General features: G+C 43.2%; 1 protein-coding gene across 4 annotated transcripts in view; it reads left to right on the top strand.

Annotated features, from left to right (window-relative positions):
* NRBP1 (nuclear receptor binding protein 1) overlaps positions 1–20,293 on the top strand; it is a 1,787,342-nt gene that overhangs the window by 1,241,331 nt on the left and 525,718 nt on the right. For all 4 annotated transcript variants that reach the window (XM_044061499.1, XM_044061500.1, XM_044061497.1 and 1 more), the window contains one exon: positions 10,655–10,787. In XM_044061499.1, coding sequence (XP_043917434.1) covers positions 10,655–10,787 — 133 coding nt within the window. The remainder of the gene's footprint in view (positions 1–10,654; positions 10,788–20,293) is intronic.

The following is a 20,293-nucleotide window of genomic DNA, read 5'->3' as shown; positions in this document are numbered from 1 at the left end:
TTATGTGGCAGATCCTGGCACCTGATAGTAACTTTCTCCTTGTTTAGCCTGGTGAGTGGAACATCAGTGTGCCTGACTAGAGTCCCATATGACTAGAGTGTTGGGTACATTGTTATGCATTATGGGCTGTAGTTGATTGTCACATTGAGTTTGTGGGCTATGTGCCATTTGGGTTGTGTTGGGGGGGTGGAGGTTGCTTATGTTTCTGCTTTGGAGGTCCTTGTTGCTTGGGTAGATTTTTAATGAGACCCTCTGCGAATGTAGTTGTGTGTGTGTGTTGTGTTTCTATGTGTGTGTTTTGGTGGTGTAGGTTTTGAGGGACTATTTAATGTGTGTGCTGTGGTGCAAGTGTTTACCTTCTCCTCTTGACTGTTTAGTCCAGTCTTGGGTGAAGAGACCTTTGCTTCCAGTTTAGCTATATAAGTGCATCTCTCACAGGTTTTAGTGTTGGGTGGTAGGAGGAGAGGTTGTCTGTGTACATGAGGCAATTGCTGCATTGCCCCAAGATGCCCGGATTCATCAGGTAGACAGGAGAAAACACCGGGAGTTGACCCTTAGACATGCCTGGGTAGATGCTTATTTATTAAGTACTAAAACCTGTTTTCCTCTAGACAAGTGAGGAAAGTGGAGTGCTGTAGTAATTTGCAGCTTTAGTGCTTACAGTGAGTTCTGAACAAGTGCTGAGCTCAAAGAAACAGATTTGAGTGCTGAAACTAGAAAACTGGCTAGTTCTAAGAAACAAAATTAAGCTAGAAGGCTTTCCTCCAACACAGAAAGACTTGGGGGCTCAGAAGCTTACAAACAGTTCTGGATACAGCAAATCTGTATCTGGACTAGACAACTTATAGGAAAGGCAGGAAACAAGCTTAGGAATATATATATATATATATATATATTTTTTTTTTTTTCTTGGAAAGGGGAAAGGAGGAGCATAAATGAACTGGGTTGGCCTTCTCAAATGTTCTCCCTGGATTAGGTAGAATGAGGTAATGACACTAGACTGGGAGCAGTATCCCGGATCAAATTTACAGCAGAGGCAGGCAGCTGCAAAAGCCACCAAGCACTACATCCACAAAGTTTAATAGTCAAGGGGGAAATTGAAGTAGGTTGACAGGTCTTTCTTTTGTTGTCACACATCCATATGAACCTCTGCTGTGCATCGTTGGAATGTAGAAGGAAACTGGAGTACCCAGAGAAAACCCACTGGGAAGAAATGCAGACTCTGCTTAAACACCCCCAACCAAGAACCAAACTGGAGAAATCTCTTGCTGAGGGGCAATAATGATGCTCACTGCACCATCATGCCTTCCAAGAACTTGATTACTCTGTACAAATGTCTTCATCCCTTTGGTTATGACTGGACTCTGAGGATACCATGTGCTCTGCTTCACTCAGAGGAAATCTCATTTGGAGACGCACTTTGTAGTATGAAAGAGCACTTCATATGAAAAACGAGGCATCAGGTGCCTGAAAAGGTATTTTGAATTATTGGGTCTGGATGCTGCTAAACCTGTGGTGGTTCCTCCAGTTTTGGCAATTTGAAAGTATTATTTCTTGGCTGCCTGTATGGAACTGGGCACCAGGGCTCCTGTCCCAAAGAAGTTTGCTAGGTTTTACAAGGGCAAGTATTCCCATAAGTTCTTATACTAAAACCCTGTGGTGGATCCAGCAGCGATGGCCATTGATTTAGAAAAGTCATAACTGGTTCCTCCTCCCAGTGCTCTTCCCAAATACTAGGGAAAGCAGAGCTTTATACCAAATTAAAAGGAAAATTTATATAGTTGACACTTTGGCCTTCAGAGCCATCATTTGTCTACACACTTTGCCTGCTTTCAGATTTCACCCTGGAACAAATAAAAAGATTAGGTAAGGTGTTTGGGGAGCATTGATACTGTTAAGTGACAGAAAAGACTGTTACATGTGATTTTGATCTTGATGTGCAGTATATAGGATGGCAGCTTATGGGTTTTGTGAAATCTCATTTGGAGTGTGTCTCCAAATGAGATTTCCTCTCCTCCCGAGAGCACCCCAGCACTACCAAGGCTATACCTCATACCATGCTTTTCTGCCCCAAAACTCGGACCGAACCACAAGAGGAGGGGGGGGGGGAGTATCCATATTCATCAAATATACCTATACCTCCAGGCTAGTAGCACTGCACGAAGCATCTGAGACCATCCACGTGCAACTAACAGTGGGCAAAACTGCCTTCCAGTTTGTAGCCTGCTACAGACCACCCTCCCAAACTCAGGAACCCCACTCAGCTTTCCTGAAGACACTGGAGAATATGAAGGTCTCTCCAAACACCATTATATTGGGTGACTTTAACTACCCAAACATAGACTGGGAGCACTACTCAAGCCCCAACACCCTAGCCTAACTGTTCCTAGAATTTATAAACTCAAATGCTATGGAATAACTGGTCACCACTCCCACAAGAGGGGAAAACATATTGGACCTGATCATCACCAACATGGGGACTCTATGTTCCATACCAGAGGTATACCCCTCATTGGTAAGATCTGACCATAAATTAATCACTATGGACATCCATATCCCGTCCGCACCACCAGCAAAGGAAACCATGGTTAAAAACTTCTCATAAGCAAACTTCCCACTTCTCAAAACCGAGGTGGAATCCTTCAAAGCCCCAGGGCCAGTGGAAAATACGACCCAAACCGCAGAATCCTTTACAAACGCATTCTCTGGATACCTACAGGAATGCATTTATCGTGCTATCCCAAATAAAACCAAGACACATTCCTCCAAAGGCAGGAGACCTGTCTGGTGGACCCCAGCCATAAATAAGCTGTACAACAGAAGGAGGAAGCTACTACATGATAGAGCAAAATCCCTGAAAGGGAAGGCAACTCTGATCAGTACTAGCAAGAAACTACGATCCCTCATAAAATCATCGAAGGCTAGCTTTGAAAGAAAAATTGCACAAGACGCTAACGATAATCACAAGGCTTTTTTTAGTTATGTCAGAAACCTGAGTGGAAACTCCCAGATATGCTCTGAGTTAGTGCAAAATGACAAAAAATACACTGACCCCACAGACATTGCCAACATCCTGACAGACAGCTTCAGTGCAAACCCCCCCCCCCCAAAATGAGCAAATGACTATCCCAACAGAGTGTAGCCTCCCAGACATCACAGATGCACAGGTGAGAGCTGCCCTCTCCAAAGCAAAAAACACAGCATCAGTGGGACCGGATGGTGTCCCGGGCTGCGTTTTACACGAGCTCCCAGAAGAACTGAACCCTCACTTAAAATCACTGTTCAGACTTAGCCTTACAACAGGATATGTACCCAAAGAATGGCGTACAGCAACAGTGGTCCCACTCCATAAAGGTGATGCCACAACGGACCCCGGAAACTATCGCCCTATAAACCTAACTAGCCTGGTCTGCAAAGCTATGGAGCATATCATCATGGAACTCATAAACAAAGACATTGGGAACCTCCAAACACTGGATCCTACCCAATTCGGCTTTGTTAATGGCAGATCTTGCCTCTTGAACCTGGTCAATTTCTTTGAAACAGTCACCAAGGCCATAAACGAAGGGAAGGTAGTCCACACAGCCTACCTTGACTTTGCAAAAGCCTTCGACACAGTACCCCACTCGGGCATCATAAATAAGCTCACCAGCTTAAATATCAACCCCTATGTCACAAGATGGGTTGCAAACTGGCTTAGGGATAGAACCCACATGGTCAAAATTGCAGGTGCCATGTCAGGCTTTAAACCAGTTACAAGTGGCATCCCACAAGGCTCAGTCCTGGGACCTCTCTTGTTCAGTATATATTTCTCTGAGGTGTACAGGCTAACACAGGAGGACTATGGCTGACAAAGTTTGCAGATGACTGCAAACTGGGAGCCATAATTGACTCACCGGCTGACACAAGCATCCTCCAAAAAGGTCTCACAGAGACAGATAACTGGTGCCAGAGCCATGGCCTAAAGCTAAATGCCAGAAAGTGCATAGTCATCCCCTTTGGGAAAAACAAAGTGCCCACAAATTACCACATAGGTGGTAATCCATTAAGTACGGAAGAAGTAATTAGGGATTTGGGGACCCAAGTAGATTGCAATCTCTCCTTTGACAATCACATTGCCAAAGTGGTTAGAAAGACATTCTATATAGCCCACCTTATCATGAAGGGGTTCACATCTAGATCAAGAAAGGTCATTGTGCCCCTCTACTCATCACTCATGAGGCCCATAATTGAATACAATGCCCCATTTGGGATGTACCTTACCCAACACCTGCTATAAATAGAAAGACCCCAAAAGTACCTCACCAAAGGGGATCAAGGGACTCAAACAGATGCCCTACGCAGTAAGGCTAAAGAATCTCCAGCTCTACTCAGTTGCTTACCACCTTCTCAGAGGCGATCTGTGCCTGACGTATAAAGCCATGTCCAATCCAGAATTAATGGATATGCTCCACCTCAAGAAATCCAAATCCATCAGAACTACACGCTCCAGTGACTTAAACCTCAGCACAGAAATAAATAGAACATGCTGGAGGGATAGAGTCATATCCCAGAGGCTCCCCTCACTCTGGAACAAAATCCCAATCCATGTCAGACAGAGCCCCTCAATGACCCTCTTCAAGAAGAATCTTGACGTTTGGATGGGAGATCGTAAATTTACCCCTGGGATCTCTTCTGTGTCACTGCTAGACAGAGGCACGGTAAACTAACCTTAAATGGGTTATCTTCTGTGACCTACTATACAGAGGCACAGTCAACTAATCCAAGAAGGGTGGCGAAAGCCAAACACACTGGCTAGGCTTGTAAATGCCCTAGGGCAGATAGCCTAGTATCAACCTATGAACCTATAAGACGTCCCTGTCTGAGTTTACAGCCCGTGTCACAGATGTGACAGTACTGCTACTCAATGCCTCCCTTGATAAAGCTCTTTTTTTGCCACTCGCACTGGTGAAATCTGTAATTATAATGAAGGAAAGGGTAGGATTGTACCATCAAACAATGCTTCACTGCCATGCCCTATTATTGCAGGAACGTCACATATAAACCTTGGACCCTGCTGCTGGAGGCAAGGAAAAGGCAAACAACTGAAAGGGAAAAAAGGGCAGTACAAGAAAAATGGTAGGGAGCCAATAAAGGGAAATCTGATACTCCAAAGGCCTTGCTCTCCCCCCAAAGGAACAGCCATGACTAAATATGGATCCTCTACCCCACCACCACCAAAGCCATCACCCTAGCCTTTCCCCATACCTTCCCACATCCATTGATATCTCATTGCTTAGAAAGTTAGAAGAACATCATAGAAGACAAATGGGTGTTGTAAGTCTGACCATGTTGTAACTTAATTTCATAAGAAAACCCCAGATGCCAGGCATTCTGCTCATGCAAAAAGGATGTACATTTGTTGCCCCTTATTCTACAAAATCTCCTGTTGCCTGTGGTAATGAATATGTAGGAAAACAGGACCAAAATGAATAGTTAAACTCAGGACTATACCTTCTGCTCAGAAATGAGAACCCACAGAAACCTATTCTGGACATCTCAAGTCTGAATGCCCGATTTAGGATCCTTTTGCCACTCCTATTCCCTCAAGCCCTAATGGTTAACTTAAATTTCAGTGATGCTTACCTTTACGTACCTGTCCATAGAGACTGTAGGTAATTGTTCTAACACTTAAGGCCTTCAGTCCTGTTTGGAAAAAGGGGGTTTTGCAGATTCCAGCAGACAACACTACTGTAATGTGGAATGGCAAAAGTCAAATTGGTATCCATTGGTACTCTTTGTATGGGCTACACATGACAGTGTGGGAGATGGCTCTGCTGTCACAGATGACCATAAAAGTAAGTTACATTTTATGTCCTTTGATCTCTGGGATGAATCAGCAAAGCAAGTCAGCTGTATGTCCCCACAAATGGATATTGTACAGGAATGTTTTCTTTCATTTGACCCACAAGTGGGTTGTGGTAGAGATGGATCAGTTTGAGTCTCTGAGCAATAAGCAACTGAGAAAATTCTTCTTCAGAGCACCAAGGGAGGTTTGGGAAATGGATGCTTTCTCCTTCAGATGGGCTGGTCTCTTTCTCTGTGAATTCCTCATATTCCTGAGATCTAGAAAGTAAGGGTGGAGGTGGCAATGATTTTCTTAATAGCACAGGCAGCACTGGTTCTCCTTCATCGCACAACTCTGTAGGGTGAAAATATTCGTGCTGCCTTTACTGGTGGACCTCTTTTTCCAGCACAAGGGGGGCATACTACATCCCATCTTGGAGACAGTGCAACTCATTGCTTCCGTGATATGTAACCTTTTTTGCCCTAGTTTGCGGAGGATGTGCTAAGCATTTCAGTATATCCTAACCCCTCTCTTTGGTGTGGAGATGCATGATCTGCATCAGTGCAGGGACCACAAAACCTTCCACTATACAAGTGCAGTCTCCTGTGCACCTGCTCATTGACGTTTACCACTGTATGCTGTGTTTGTGCACCACATTACTACCAGCTGGCGATATCGTCTGCCTATTCCTCCAAAAGCTTGCAGCTGCATACAGCCAGTATGAGCAAGCTCCAAGTGCTTGATCCACTAGTTGAGAGTCACTTGGACAATAGTCGGGGCTTTGTTGTTTTATGCCAGTATAACTGGCATTTTTATCTTGTATGCTGATAAACTTTTAGCCGTTTACAGAGTGGAAGTGTATTATTACTGTCAGCCTGGTAGTGTTGGAGTGGGGACCTGAGACTTCCCTCAGTGTCCAAAAGGCATTGTGGCAGCATCCAGGTGAGGGAGAACCCTACCCCATAGAGAATCCTTCAGGACCGAGAGGTCTTTTTTTAAAAGGTATTTAATCTAGGATGTGATAACAAAGATATATTCTATAATGTGCTTGATTTGACTCCACAGGATAAACTTAATATTGAGTATTTTGTAACATCGGATGCAGTAGGCCTAATGTTATACCTTCAGGAGACTCTCTGAATAGGGAAGAACATGGAAAACTTAAGATATAGCTTTGTAAAGGGTTTGCTTGCCTTTGACTTCTAGATTTGAAGCCAAGTAGCTTCTTAAAGGTGTACTTCGCAATAGGCCTCCTGGGAAGCATATCCATCCTTCCTGGAACATTAATTCTTTTGTAGAAAAATTGACTCTGGCTCCTTTGGAGCCTGCTGCTTCAACTTCCTTACAGTATTTAAGACGGTTCTTCTTTTGGCTCTTACTTCTGCCAGATGGGTGTCTGAACAGCATGCCCTTATGACTGTTGCTCCTCTTTTGGTTTTTCATAAAGACGGCGTGTCTCTTCGTACTAACCCTTTTTTTATGCCAAAGTTGGTTAATGAGTTCTCTTAATCAGTCTATTCATTTGCCCACTTTTTACCTTCTCTGCAGTCTGCTAGTGAGAAGGTTCTTCACACCTTGGATTTGTATAGTCAACTCTGATATTATGTGAATAAAACTAAAGCTATTTGTAAATCTGAGCAGCTTTTGTTTCTTTTCATTGTAGGTCTTTAAATTTGGCTGTTTCCAAGAAAGCCATTTCTTGTTGGTTATCTAAAGCCATTATTTTTTGTTGTTCCTTGGATGGAAAGAGCCTTCCTTGTTCTGTTAAGGCTCATTTTACTAGGGTTGTAGCCTCTTCTTGTGCTTTTTTTCAAGGGTTTGGATACTAACTCTGTTCTTGAGGCAGCTACCAGGACTTCTGTGCATACTTTTACCAAGTACTATAAGTTGGATGTGATTTCTGGGCCAGAGCTGGTCTCACCAGGGCCATTCTTCATGCCCTTCTTGAGGGCATTGCTGGTCCTTCCTCTTCCCAGTCTTCTTCCTGAGCAGTTGTACTCTCCATATTCTAAATACTGCAACAATGATGTAGAAGGTCATCGTACAGTTGTGTAGAATCTTACCATAAAAGTAGATGTCTTTCTTTTCACTGTTGCAATATTCACTCTCTCTCTTCTCTCCCTGATCCTTTTTCCTTCTGTGGATGTACTTGTTACCTGATAGTATCCTTAGACTGTCATTCCTGTTGAGGCTTTTTCAGTTCTGATGGTGGTACGTCCAGACATCACCTTCACACCCTTCACCAGATAGCTGAGAGCATGTGTGAGAGAAGTACAGCATACCCATTACAACCTAAAGGCATTGGTATACTGACAGAATGTCGGGCTACCTTACTCTGCAGCAAAGGTATTTCAGCTGTTACTGCTTATGTTTCAGTTTTGTACTTGTTTTCAGTATTTTGAAAATTGTGTATTGTGGTCTCAGTCAAATTAATTTTCAGTCATGTGAAGTAAACCCATATATAATGTATGTATGTACATAACTGACCTAAAAGATTTTACAATAAAAATATCACTATCTGAAGCTGTTGTCTTGGCCGATAGCTTTGTTTCCTTTATATATTTTGCTTTCCTCTGTTGCTTTGTTCATCTCTGGACAGTCTATAGCATAGCGATAGCTGCTTTGAAATGCAATACATTTTGATCTTTTGCCTATTAGACATGTATTTGGTAATGCAAGTCTCACTGTGATGGGGCTTTTCTTTGCCCATCTTAGTACTTCTTTTCTCCTTTATGTAGTGGTCTTTGTGCTGACTTGCATTAATGCCTGTTGTAGTATCTGATGCCATTTTTCAGAAAATTCACTTTATAGCTGAAGACTTGGGCAAAAGTCCAGTATATGCTGCTCTTGCTGTCTTTAACATTTAAGCAAGCATTGTCTACAGCTTAATTGCCAGTACTGCATGTGGGTGCAGCATGTTATAGTTTCCTTTAAAATTTAAAGGTTCACTACGAGCAAAAACTGAAAATATATATTTTTGTCTTACCTTGAACTTCATTACAATCCAAACCTACCAGCACCACAATAAATACTTGGTGCTAATTTGTTCTTCCATGTAAAATACTGTGAGAACACAGCTGATGAGATTACAATACCATCTTCTGGTTTGTCTTGTCACTGTTTCATTCACTTGGACTGGAAGTAGTCAGAAATATTGTCAGATTTGAGAATAGTCAATAAAATGTCAGTGTCTTTTTTGTAGTGACTCTGTGTGTTCGCTACACATGTTATACCATCTGTGAAAATTTTTTGAAAAGGATAAAGAAGTAATTTAGATAATTTAACCTTTTCAAAAAGTAGTATTTTGAGAATTTCGCTTCTGTCTTCCTTCCCTAAGTCAGCCAGCGTGTTAAATGGCTTACAAAGCTCAGCTAAATAGTGAAGTTGCTCTCAGTGATTATCAGGTTTATTAATTTCCAGATTATAAAAGCTTTAACATGTTTATGGCCCCAGGATGACCGTAGTAAAATCAAATTTATTAATTTTGAGCCTGAATATTGTTGCAACTTTAGTGGGTGTGAAATCTGTACTTATATTCCTGTGTGTGTTTTTTGGCAAAATACTTTCAGTTGTGATGAGTACAATGAAACAGTAACAAGATGTACAGATTCCTTATGAAAATACCATTGATATTTCATTCTTTTTAGCACTGTGTACACTGAGAAGGCAGCCTAGCATAGAAATGCCACACAGTGGAAGCAATTGCTAAGTTTTTTAAAATACATGAAAGTTTGTGGATCATCCTCTAGGGATGAACGTGCAACATTTCCTTTCCTCAGAGTGTATTCAGGGTGTAGCTGTCCTTTAAGCATGCAGCCTCCAACCGCTTAAAAGCTAGCACTGCATCTGAAAACAGCATACTCATTCTGCATCCAACTATTTCTTTGCTCACAATCATCATGCAGTCTGCCACAGAAACCACTAAAAACATCCTATTGGAAAAGGGTGTATGCCTCATAAAATCCAGTCTTCACTGTCTTATCTAGTTATTGAAGTGGAACATACCACCTTCTGTGTTCACATGACATGCCTGAAATTTCCATTGCTTTGTCCCTAGCTTTTCCCAGTAAGTGACAGTGTAACTTTAAGGGTATGCTTTCATTTTTCCAGCTTATTAACCAGTGAGCAAGGCATTACCTCATATGCCTAGATTTCATGGGGCTTATTTTCATCACGTATTGGTGGAATTCTTTAGTTTGAAGCCATCCTCTACTACCATTGGAAAAAGGCTGTACAAACTAGTTGTTTAAATTATGTGGAGACTGTTTGAATATCCAGGTTGTGCAGACATCACTGGTATACACATTGCTACATTTGTTTAGGATTGGTACTATATTCTTGCATCTAACTTTGCCTTATAGCTTTTGCTGGTATTGCCTATTACACTTGTTTTTGCCCTCTGTTTTGAGCTGCTTCTGTGGTTCTTCAGTAAAAGAAGAAGTGGCGTAAAATTCACTGATTTTGTTTGCTGACTTCCTTCTGTAGCTCAAGCCTATATTTCCTTCTAGGAAGGCTTCCAGCTACTGTAATGGGGAGAGAGATTTGACTGGTTGCTGACATCATCTTCTAGAAGACGACTTGGTTTTTGTTTCTGCAGCGCTGTTGCTACTTAAGCATTTGTTTTACTGAATATATGTCCTGCAACTGTAGTTTAAATTATTGGTGCAAACCTGACTCGTGTTGTATATTATTGTTAGGCCTTTAGCCAAAACATGTTTGTCTTTGACTTGTCTTCTGATTGAGATTAATAAGTGATGTTTTTTTAATGAAGGTATTCAGAAAGCTCAAGAAATGCAGCGCATAACTGTTGTATTTTATTTCTACCAGGAGTTTATTCAGAAATGCTTAGAAGTTAATCCTTTAAAGCGACCCACAGCTCGAGAACTACTTTTCCACCCAGCACTTTTTGAGGTGCCATCATTGAAATTATTAGCAGCCCACTGCATTGTTAGCCATCAACGTAAGTAATTTATTTCCTTATTTGTGGTAAAATTACCTATTCTATGTGCTATTTCAATTGTCTGTGTAGTATGAACAGGAAAAAATACTTTGTAAAGAGTCATAGTAAGAGGTAACATATATTTGATTGGCAAATTAAAGGATGCCCGATGATGTAATGGCAGTTTATTTTAAAACTCAGTAAGGGAGATATGCAGGAGTAACTGCCAGTGTAAAAGTAACATGCTTAAAAACTGCCAAGAATGCTTTTTTCAGATTTTTTATTAAATCATCACATTTAAGTTGCAATGTGAGTACATTAATAGACAAACAGCTTGTGCTGTGCCCATTATTGTTATGCAGTATGCATTTGCTTTAGCAATTTTCATACACTACAACATTATATAAACTGCTTAATGCCTGCTTCCTTTAAACCTCACTCCTCCTTTTCCTGAGTATTATTCTGCAGGTATTATTGCCACGAATGCCATTTGTTTTCTATGAATGTGCTCCTTCAGTTTTGTGAATAGCCCAACTCCACTTCTTCTTTCTCCTTTATAATATTTAGGACTTCCATCATGGTTAATTTAGACTTTGATTTGCATTTTATAGTAATTGCTTTTATGGCCGCTAGTAGCATTAAACTTATTAAATATTTAATATGGCTAAACAATTCATATCCTGTGTCCCTGCAAAAATAATTTCCTTAATTGCTACCATTTGTTCCCCCAACATTTATGTCTGAGTACTCTGTAGGGAAATTTTTAAAGTCTGCCAACTAATTACTTTGCCATAAAGGTGTTTTCAGTTTTGTCTGTCATCACTATCACAACTCCGAAGTTTATTTGTTGAAGAAAAAAATCTCCTAAGTCCCTTTGGGTTATAAGAATACCTATGCAAACACTCTTGTGCAGAAGTTCTCAACCTTCTTGACTTCATTGCCTACTTGGGTCCCTTAAAGTTTTCTTCCTGTTATAATTTTATAATTCGCATTTCTAGTTTCTTTTCTCAGTCCTTCCTAACCTCATCTGGTTCTTAGTTATCATGCAGTATCTTGTACCTTCTCCTGATTAGCCTGTTTTTAACATCATCTTTCTAGACTCAACTGAAAACACTACCAGAGCTGGTATTTCACTCAGCACTTCCCTTTCTTTTTGCTTATACTCTATTAGTCTCTAAGCTGTGCTCCAGTCACCTGCTTAACCTCATCCTGCTCTCTTAACTTTCCTTTTTGAGTTGTTTGCTCCAAATACCTTGGTTCTCTTACTAAATTCCAGCCCCCCGTACCTGTACTTGCATATATCCCTATTAGTAAAAGCTCTCTTCTTTCTTCCTGCATTGGCTTTGCTGTTAGATTGTCTGCTACTTTATGAATGTAATATTCTGTATGATTGCTACAGTTCTGTATAAGGACTTCCATCTAAAATTTTGGTCTCTTTGCTCTCAAACTGCCTCCCACCCACCGTCACGCCTCTGTCTTCCTTTTCCATGTCAGTTTGTAATTTTCTGCTTGAGCTGTATATATAAATCTTTACTGATGCCTTTTTAGCAAACTTCTAAAGATCCTTATTCCAACCCCCCTGCTCCTAGAATGCCAGGTAGATTTTATAAGGTCCCGGAAAGGGCAAAATTTCTTATTAAATATCCTGTTGCAGATCCTGGTATCATTTCTGTCTCTGCAGACAAACCTTCCAGACTGCTACCGTCCTCCTCTGTCCTTCCTAGTGATAAGGACAGCAAGAATATTGAGAGACTTGGCAAGAAGGTGTACAGCTGTGCCACTTCGGCATTTAGGGCCATCAGCTGTCAGACATGTATATCTAAGTACTCCCTGGCCCTTTTTACTCAGGCTTCAAAGCTTTTGGCCGATCTCCCTGATTCAGAGACAGTCACAAATCTCTAACCTGATCTCCTTGTCCTTACAAGTGACAAGCCACTCAATCAAATGCAGTTATGTTGCTGCAGAAGCCTCTGCCAGATCTGCAGCTTCTGCTCAATGCTCAGAAAGTACTCTTTGGTGAGGCTCCAACCCCTACCTGACAATATCAGGGCTAAACTTCTAGATGCACCCCTGGACAATACTGCCTTGTTGGGGGCCCAAGTGGCACAACTTTTCAAAACCCTTCAATAGGAGAAAGAACTACAGGACTTGAAACGTTTGTTTGTCACCTATTCCTAAATTCCTTAGAAATTATCCTACTAAGGTCCAATTCATTAGAAAACATTCTGTTCCTCCTCCTCCTGCACCTCCTACTAGGGGCAAAAAGAGTTCCAGAAAACAGCAGCCACCTTCCAGGCCTGCTCAGACACCAACCCAGAAACCTTTGTTTCAAGACGAGGCAGGTAGTCTGTGACTACCTGCCTCCTTTCCCTCCCCCTCAACATACTATTCTCCTTTCCCAGAGACACTCTCATTATCTGCCTTTCTGGAAAAACATTACCACAGACAAATGGGTCTTGTCAGTCATAGAAAAAGGTTACTTCATGACTTGGGGAAATTCCTCCACTCTTAAGAGGCATCCCACAGCCACTAAAGGACAAGTTGCTCTTATTCCAACCAGTCTTGGACAGCCTCCTGTTTCAAGGAACTATTCAACCAGTCCCTGCGTCAGAAAAGGGAAGGGGCTTTTATTCCAGACTTTTCTTGGTCCCAAGAAAGGACGGCCCATGGATCTCTCTTATCTTAACCTTTTCCTTCAAGTACCCACCTTCCGCATGCTTATGCTTCACATTCTATTTCCACTGCTAATGCTTCAGCCGTCTGACTCAAATACAGGAAGTACTTAAACTTCTCTGTGGGTTCCTCACATTTTCAGTTCTCTGCTTTACCCTTTGGAGTATCTACTACTCCAAGGGTATTCACCAAGGGCCTGGCTTTATTGGTAGCCTATTGCAGGGTCTTAGAGATACAGATTTTCCCATACCTGGATGACCTCCTAATCCAGGCAGATTGTTACAGTACCTTCCAGAACCATCTCCAGATGGCCATTTCTGTTTTGCGGTCTCTGGGTTTCACCATCAGCTTCCCCAAATCCAGCCTAAATCCCTCCCAGGACCCAGTTTTCCTGTGGTGCAGAATCAGGACAGATGTTATGATGACATTCCTCCCACCGCAAAAGGTGGAAAGCTTGAAGGAATACCTGTTGTCTGTCATCCATGCCCCTGCAATGACAGCAAGGGTATACCTCAGACTCTAAGGGCATATGGTTTTTACAGTCCCCATGTTGCTACTGGCAAGAATCCACATGAGGAAACTTCATTGGTATCGGACGTCCACATGGACACACAACTCCCATTCCTTGGACCACTCCATTCCCTTCCTACTTTGCCTAAGGAAGGAGATCCTTTGGTGGGTGGATCAAGTCTCTCTGAACCCAGGACTTCCTTTACAAACCCAAAAGTCCAGTCCAGGAAATGTACACAAATGCTTCAGACCTGGGCTAGGGAGCTGCTATGGGCAGCTTGAAGGTGCAAGCCCCATGGACAGGCCCCTAAGAGGGAGCACATCAACACCAGAGAGATGAGTGCTCTCATCTTTGCACTAAGGGCTTTCCAAGGTATTCTGAAGCAAGGAACCCAAAAGTTGTTCACAGACAACACCACTGTTCTTTGGTATGTGAAGAAATGAGGGTGGAACAATAGCATAGTTTCTATGCAGACTTGCACTCCAGGCTTGTGAATTGGCAGTCCAGTATGGAGTCATTCTGCAGGCTGTCTGTATACTTTCAGCTCAGAACACTCCGGCAGACCTCTTGAGCTGGTCCATGTCACAATCCCACAAGTGAATGCTACACAGGGATGTGTTTCTGGACATAGTCCACAGTTGGGGTAGACCACAAATAAATCTGTTTGCCTTCCCTCTGAACAGATAACTTCCACAGTTTTGTACCAGTGCACCCAGCTCCCTAGCAAGAGTGATGGATGCCTTCTCTTTCTTATGGAAGGGGATGTTTCTGTACACGTTCCCTCCTTCCCACTCTTACAAAAAGTCCTAATGAAAATTCAACAGGACAAACCAAAAATCTTGTTGGTGACTCCCTTTTGGCCAAGACTGCACTGGTTCCCCCTCCTTCTGCATTTAGCCAGGGGCAATGATCACAAGTTTACCTCACAGAATCAACGTATTCACACAGGATAAGGGATCCCTAATCCAATCCCCACTTGGAACCTCTGAGCCTAACTGTGGGTGATAGAGAGAGATGATGTCCTTCAAGGATGCATCTGCAGTCCTTACAAATGGGTTGTCCTGTCGTCAGGCAGCCCTTCGGTCGGCCGGATTCCAAAGTCTGGGTCTGGCCTCGACTGGTGTCGCACTTCACCCGACGTCATAGCTGCAGTTATTCGGGTATAAAGGCATCAGCCGACGCCATTTTCCTCAGTCTTTCTTGCCGCGTGGCGCCCGAAGCAGAAGCTGTTCGCAAGTGCTGGTCGGTCAGAACCAGAGATTACTATTACCGAAGACTTCTAAAAAGCTAAGTACCCCGTTGGGGACTCTTTCTTGCCTCAGCTGATGTCAGAAAAAGTGAATAACTGTTTAACTTGTGGGAAACAAATACCTCATAAAGATTTCCACTCTTACTGCTTACCTTGTGTAGGCCCAGACCACGACGTAGCAGCTTGTCTAGCCTGTGCTTCTTTTAACCGACGGACGCTTAGACGTCGGTCGGAATTTGCTGAAGAGTTTTTCGGCTCCGATTTTGCTTACATTACGCCGTCGGATCCTCCGACTTCACAAATATCTAAAAACTAAAAAACGCAAGGAAAAGGACCGACACTCGCGGTCTGCGGTTTCGGCCGAAACCGCGGTTAAGCCAACCGCGAGTGTCTCTGTTTCGGCTGAAACCGAGCAAGCGGTTCTTCCTTCAGCCGAAAACTTACCTCCTACTGAGGCCTCTTCCAACCTGGTGGAACCGGCTTCTGAAATCCCTCCTGCTCTTGCAGTTTCTCAGGAATTATCTGACACTATCCCTTGGATATCTCTACCCCTGCACGTGGAGCTGCTAGGCCACCTGCATCCATGTCCATTAAGGCCTTTGCCAGGGCTAAAGCAGCTAAAACTACTAAATCTGTGCCTGCTAAGACCCCTCTCACAGGCCTAGCTCTAGTTCACAAATGCTTAGTCTAGCAGAGGATCTCATTTCTTTAATCCGGGGATCCCAACCTCACCCAGACAGGGCCTCTCACCCACCTCCAGAGAAGAGGCCTAGAGCAGAGCCCCTGAGCCAGTTTCTACAGATGATTCCTCTGATGATTCAGATAATACAAACCATCCAGAGGCTTCTTTCTCCCCTTATGAAGACTCTGATGCTGAAGAGTCCATTCCTTCTGCCTCTCCGCCTGAGGAATTTTCCTTTGGGGAAACCTTGCATGCTATGAGGAACAATTTCAGTGGCAGGGCCAGGATTTTTCAGACTCTAGAAAAAGGCTTAGAACATTTCTGCATTTACCACAACATAGGCCTTTAGCCATACCTCCAGTTCTCTCTGTTGTAGATGATGCATTTAATGATGCTTGCACTGCTCCTGATTCACTACCTCCGGCCCCTGCTAAGCCCGATAGGTACTACAGGGTCCCGGACACGCATTACCATTTGTATAAGGCTCCTTTTGCAGATCCCGAGACTATCTCCCAGGGTTCTAAGGCTGTAGCAGCTATCTCTGCCAAAAAAACCCTCCCCTCTGAAAGGGAATCCAGGTCCTTAGAGATGGGGTAAAAAAGTTTACACTTCTGCTACTCTTTCAGCTAGGGCCTTGAACTGTCAATTCCACATGATCCAGTATCAAGAATTTATGCTAGACCAGTTAACCAAAAAGCTGTCCTCGGATGAACCATTAGACAAAAAATCTGTTCAGGAAATGGTACATAACATTCAGCAAGTCAGTAACCATTCCTTAAAATGCGGCTATGATGCACTGGAGGCTTCCTTTAGATCAGCCATGACTGGCACAGTTATCAGAAGGCATGCATGGTTAAAAGAGCAGGCCTTACCAGACCATGTTAAATCAAAACTACTAGATGCTCCCATGGACAAGATCAATTTGTTTGGCTCTCCTGCACAACAGGTTCTGAAGAAGATGGAAGAGAAGGCAAAATCTGTCCAAACAGTGAAAGATTTCTTACAGGTCCAACCTCCAAGGTTTAGCATGAATTGGCCCTCCAAGAATTGGTCCTTTCCAGACTCCTCCAGAGCTCAGAGAGGCAGGAATAAGCGTTCAAGAGGCAGAAGTCAATCCAGGGGTGCCTACAGGGGACGCCAGTGGCAGGGTAACAACCAGCGAGGTACAGCCACAGACACAGCCACCACCACTACTACAGGACAATCACAGTGACTTGGCTCTAGCACCGCCTACCAGGGAACAACTAGAAGCACCCTTGGGCGGGAAGCTAGCTTTATTTTCAGTGAACTGGCATTACATCACAAGAGACAAGTGGATTTTGCAGACAATAGACCATGGTTACAGGTTTCACTTCCATACTCTACCAGGGAAGAGAGGAATGCCAAACCTACCTCCAAATCAAAAGGCAGAAGCTCTAAAACAAATAACTCAATTATTAAGGATGAGAGCTGTGGAAAAGGTACCATCTATGGAGCAAGGACAGGGATTTTACTCCAGACTCTTCCTGGTACCAAGAAAAGAAAGCAAATGGAGACCTATTCTCGACCCGTCCGCTTTAAACACATTCCTCATTGTTCCAAAATTCAAAATGCTGACCCTACAGCAGCTTCTTCCCATGCTGGGCAAGGAGTCTTGGCTGGTAACTCTAGATCTCAAGGAGGCATACCTGCACGTCCCCATACGACCAAATTGCAGAAGATACCTCAGATTTCTTGCAGGATCAGAGCATTATCAATTCTCAGCATTGCCCTTTGGCTTATCTACTGCGCCCAGAGTGTTCACGAAATGCCTGGCATCAGTAATTGCTCATTGCAGGCTTCAGGAATCCAAATCTACCCTTACCTGGACGACTGCCTGATACAAGCGGACAACAAAACAAGCTAGCAGAAGACTTGAAAAGGGTCATTTACCTACTACAAGCCCTGGGATACACAGTCAATATAAAAAAGTCAAGGCTGATACCATCCCAAAGGATAACCTTTTGGGTGCAGAGCTGGACACATCGAAACAAATGGCATTCCTAACAGTAGAAAAACAGGAGCAACTCCTCTCTACTTCTTGGCATTAACAAAGCAGAACCATCTAACAGCAAGAAAAGTCCTGCAAGCCTTGGGTTTCATGGCATCCTGCATAATATTGGTTCCACATGCCAGACTGCATATGAGAAAGTTACAGTGGTACCTAAGGAATTTATGGTCTCAGCACAAGCACAGCCTAGAAACCCAAATTCCAATAATTCCATGCCTGAAGCAAGAATCCCAATGGTGGGCTCAGGCCTGTCAATCAAACAAAGGATTGCCCTTCCACAACACTCAACCAAGCCAAACCATCACAACGGACCCCTCAGACCTCGGTTGGGGGGCCCACATGCTGGACAAGTGCATACAAGGTTTATGGACTCAAGACCAGCTGCACCTACACATAAATCAAAAGGAAATGCTGGCAGTAAAACTGGCAATTCAGACATTCAGACCATTTCTTCGACAAGGTCAACTGTTGATACGGACAGACAACACCACAGTTATGTGGTACATCAACAAACAGGGAGGCACACATTCATACCCTCTATGCCGGATGGCAATGGACCTCTGGAATGTGGCCCTGAGTTGCAACATTCAGTTACAAGCAATTTTTGTACCAGGAAAAGAAAACATTCTAGCAGACATACTAAGCAGAACTACCACGGATGCCCACGAATGGATGCTGCATCCGGACATCTTCAAAACCATTACAAGAAAATGGGGACTCCCACAAATAGACTTATTTGCATCCCCACGCAATCACCAGCTAAAGAAATTCTGCACAAGGACATACCACCCACTTGCTTGGAGGTTGGACTCCCTATCTTTCAGTTGGAAAAACCTGACAGCATATGCATTCCCACCACTTCCTTTGATGCGCAAGGTGCTATTGAAGATCAGAGGACCGTCCGAGGATCATTCTGATAGCTCCAGACTGGCCAAGACAACATTGGTACCCATTACTGAGGAGCATGTCTCGGGAACAAATATGGCCCCTACCCCTTGTTCCCTTGCTGTTAACACAGAACAACTACAACACCCTGCATCCAAACCTGAAAACACTGCAGCTGACTGCCTGGAACATTGCATAAGAACAAATAACCCAAATTTATCCCAAAGTGTTAAAGACATTATCTTGGAGTCTCGCAGACCCTCAACAAGGAAAAATTATTCAGCAAAATGGAAAAGATATTCCATTTGGAGTACTGCAAAAGGAGAAAATGTGTCACTGGTAAACATAGCCAACATCCTGGAATACTTGGCAGAGCTCTTCCACAAAGGCCTGTCCTATTCTTCCATTAAGATTCATGCATCAGCTATTTCAGCAGAATACGACTTGGATCCTCCAGTCTTCTCTCATCCTCTGCTCAGGCAGTTTCTGAGAGGAATTAAAAATGTAAAACCACCTAGGAAGCCACCATTGCCAGCATGGGACTTGAACTTTGTGCTAGAAAAATTGACACTCCCTCCTTTCGAACCAGCAGCAACAGCAGAATTACAATACTTATCATGGAAAACTGCTTTCCTGCTTGCAATCACTTCAGCGAGAAGGGTATCTGAGCTACAGGCACTAATGGCAGTACAACCCTTCCTGATCTTCCATCAAGATAGAGTGTCCATGAGAATAAATCCTACTTTTATGCCTAAGGTGGTCTCCAGAGTATCTTTGAATCAGGCTATCCACCTACCTACATTCTTCCCCAACCCACAGAACAGGGGAGAAAGACTGTTGCATTCCTTGGATGTGCATAGACAATTACGCTACTACCTGGACAGGACCAAGGGCAATAGAAAAACTGACCAGCTACTGGTAGCATATGCAACAGGAATGGAAGGAAAAGCAATTTCAAAACAGACAATCTCTAAGTGGATAGGAAATTGCATTAGATTTTGTTACTCCTACCATGGGAAGAAAACTCAAGAAAACATCAGGCCTCACTCTACAAGGGCTACAGCCACTACCACAGCTTTTATACGAGGAGTGGCTACCAAAGACATTTTAGAGGCTGCTACTTGCAGCTCCATGCATACATTTGCCAAGCATTATAATTTACCTTTATACTCTAGATCCCGAGCAGGTTTTGCCACTGCTGTTTTGCAAGGGATCTTAACTACACCATAATTTGATTTCTCCTCCTCCCCCAGTTTGGCTATGGTATTCTACCCATTTGTAAGGACTGCAGATGCATCCTTGAAGGACATAGTACAGTTTTGTACCTACCATAAATGTAGATGTCCGATAGGAATGCATCTGCAGTCAGGATTACCCACCCTCCTTCCCCTCTGTGGTACTCCTAGGGTATTTGCCCATCTTGTAGCTAGCTGGTGGAATCTATTTTGGTGTATTTGTTTGTATATATGTACATACATGCTTATTTTTTGTTCGCTCT

This window comes from Protopterus annectens, chromosome 2.part0 (assembly GCF_019279795.1).
Source record: "Protopterus annectens isolate FY-2018-M chromosome 2.part0, PAN1.0, whole genome shotgun sequence".
Lineage (NCBI taxonomy): Eukaryota > Metazoa > Chordata > Ceratodontiformes > Protopteridae > Protopterus > Protopterus annectens.
The sequence above is the reverse complement of the archived record's forward strand: the minus strand, read 5'-3'. Positions and strand labels throughout refer to the sequence as shown.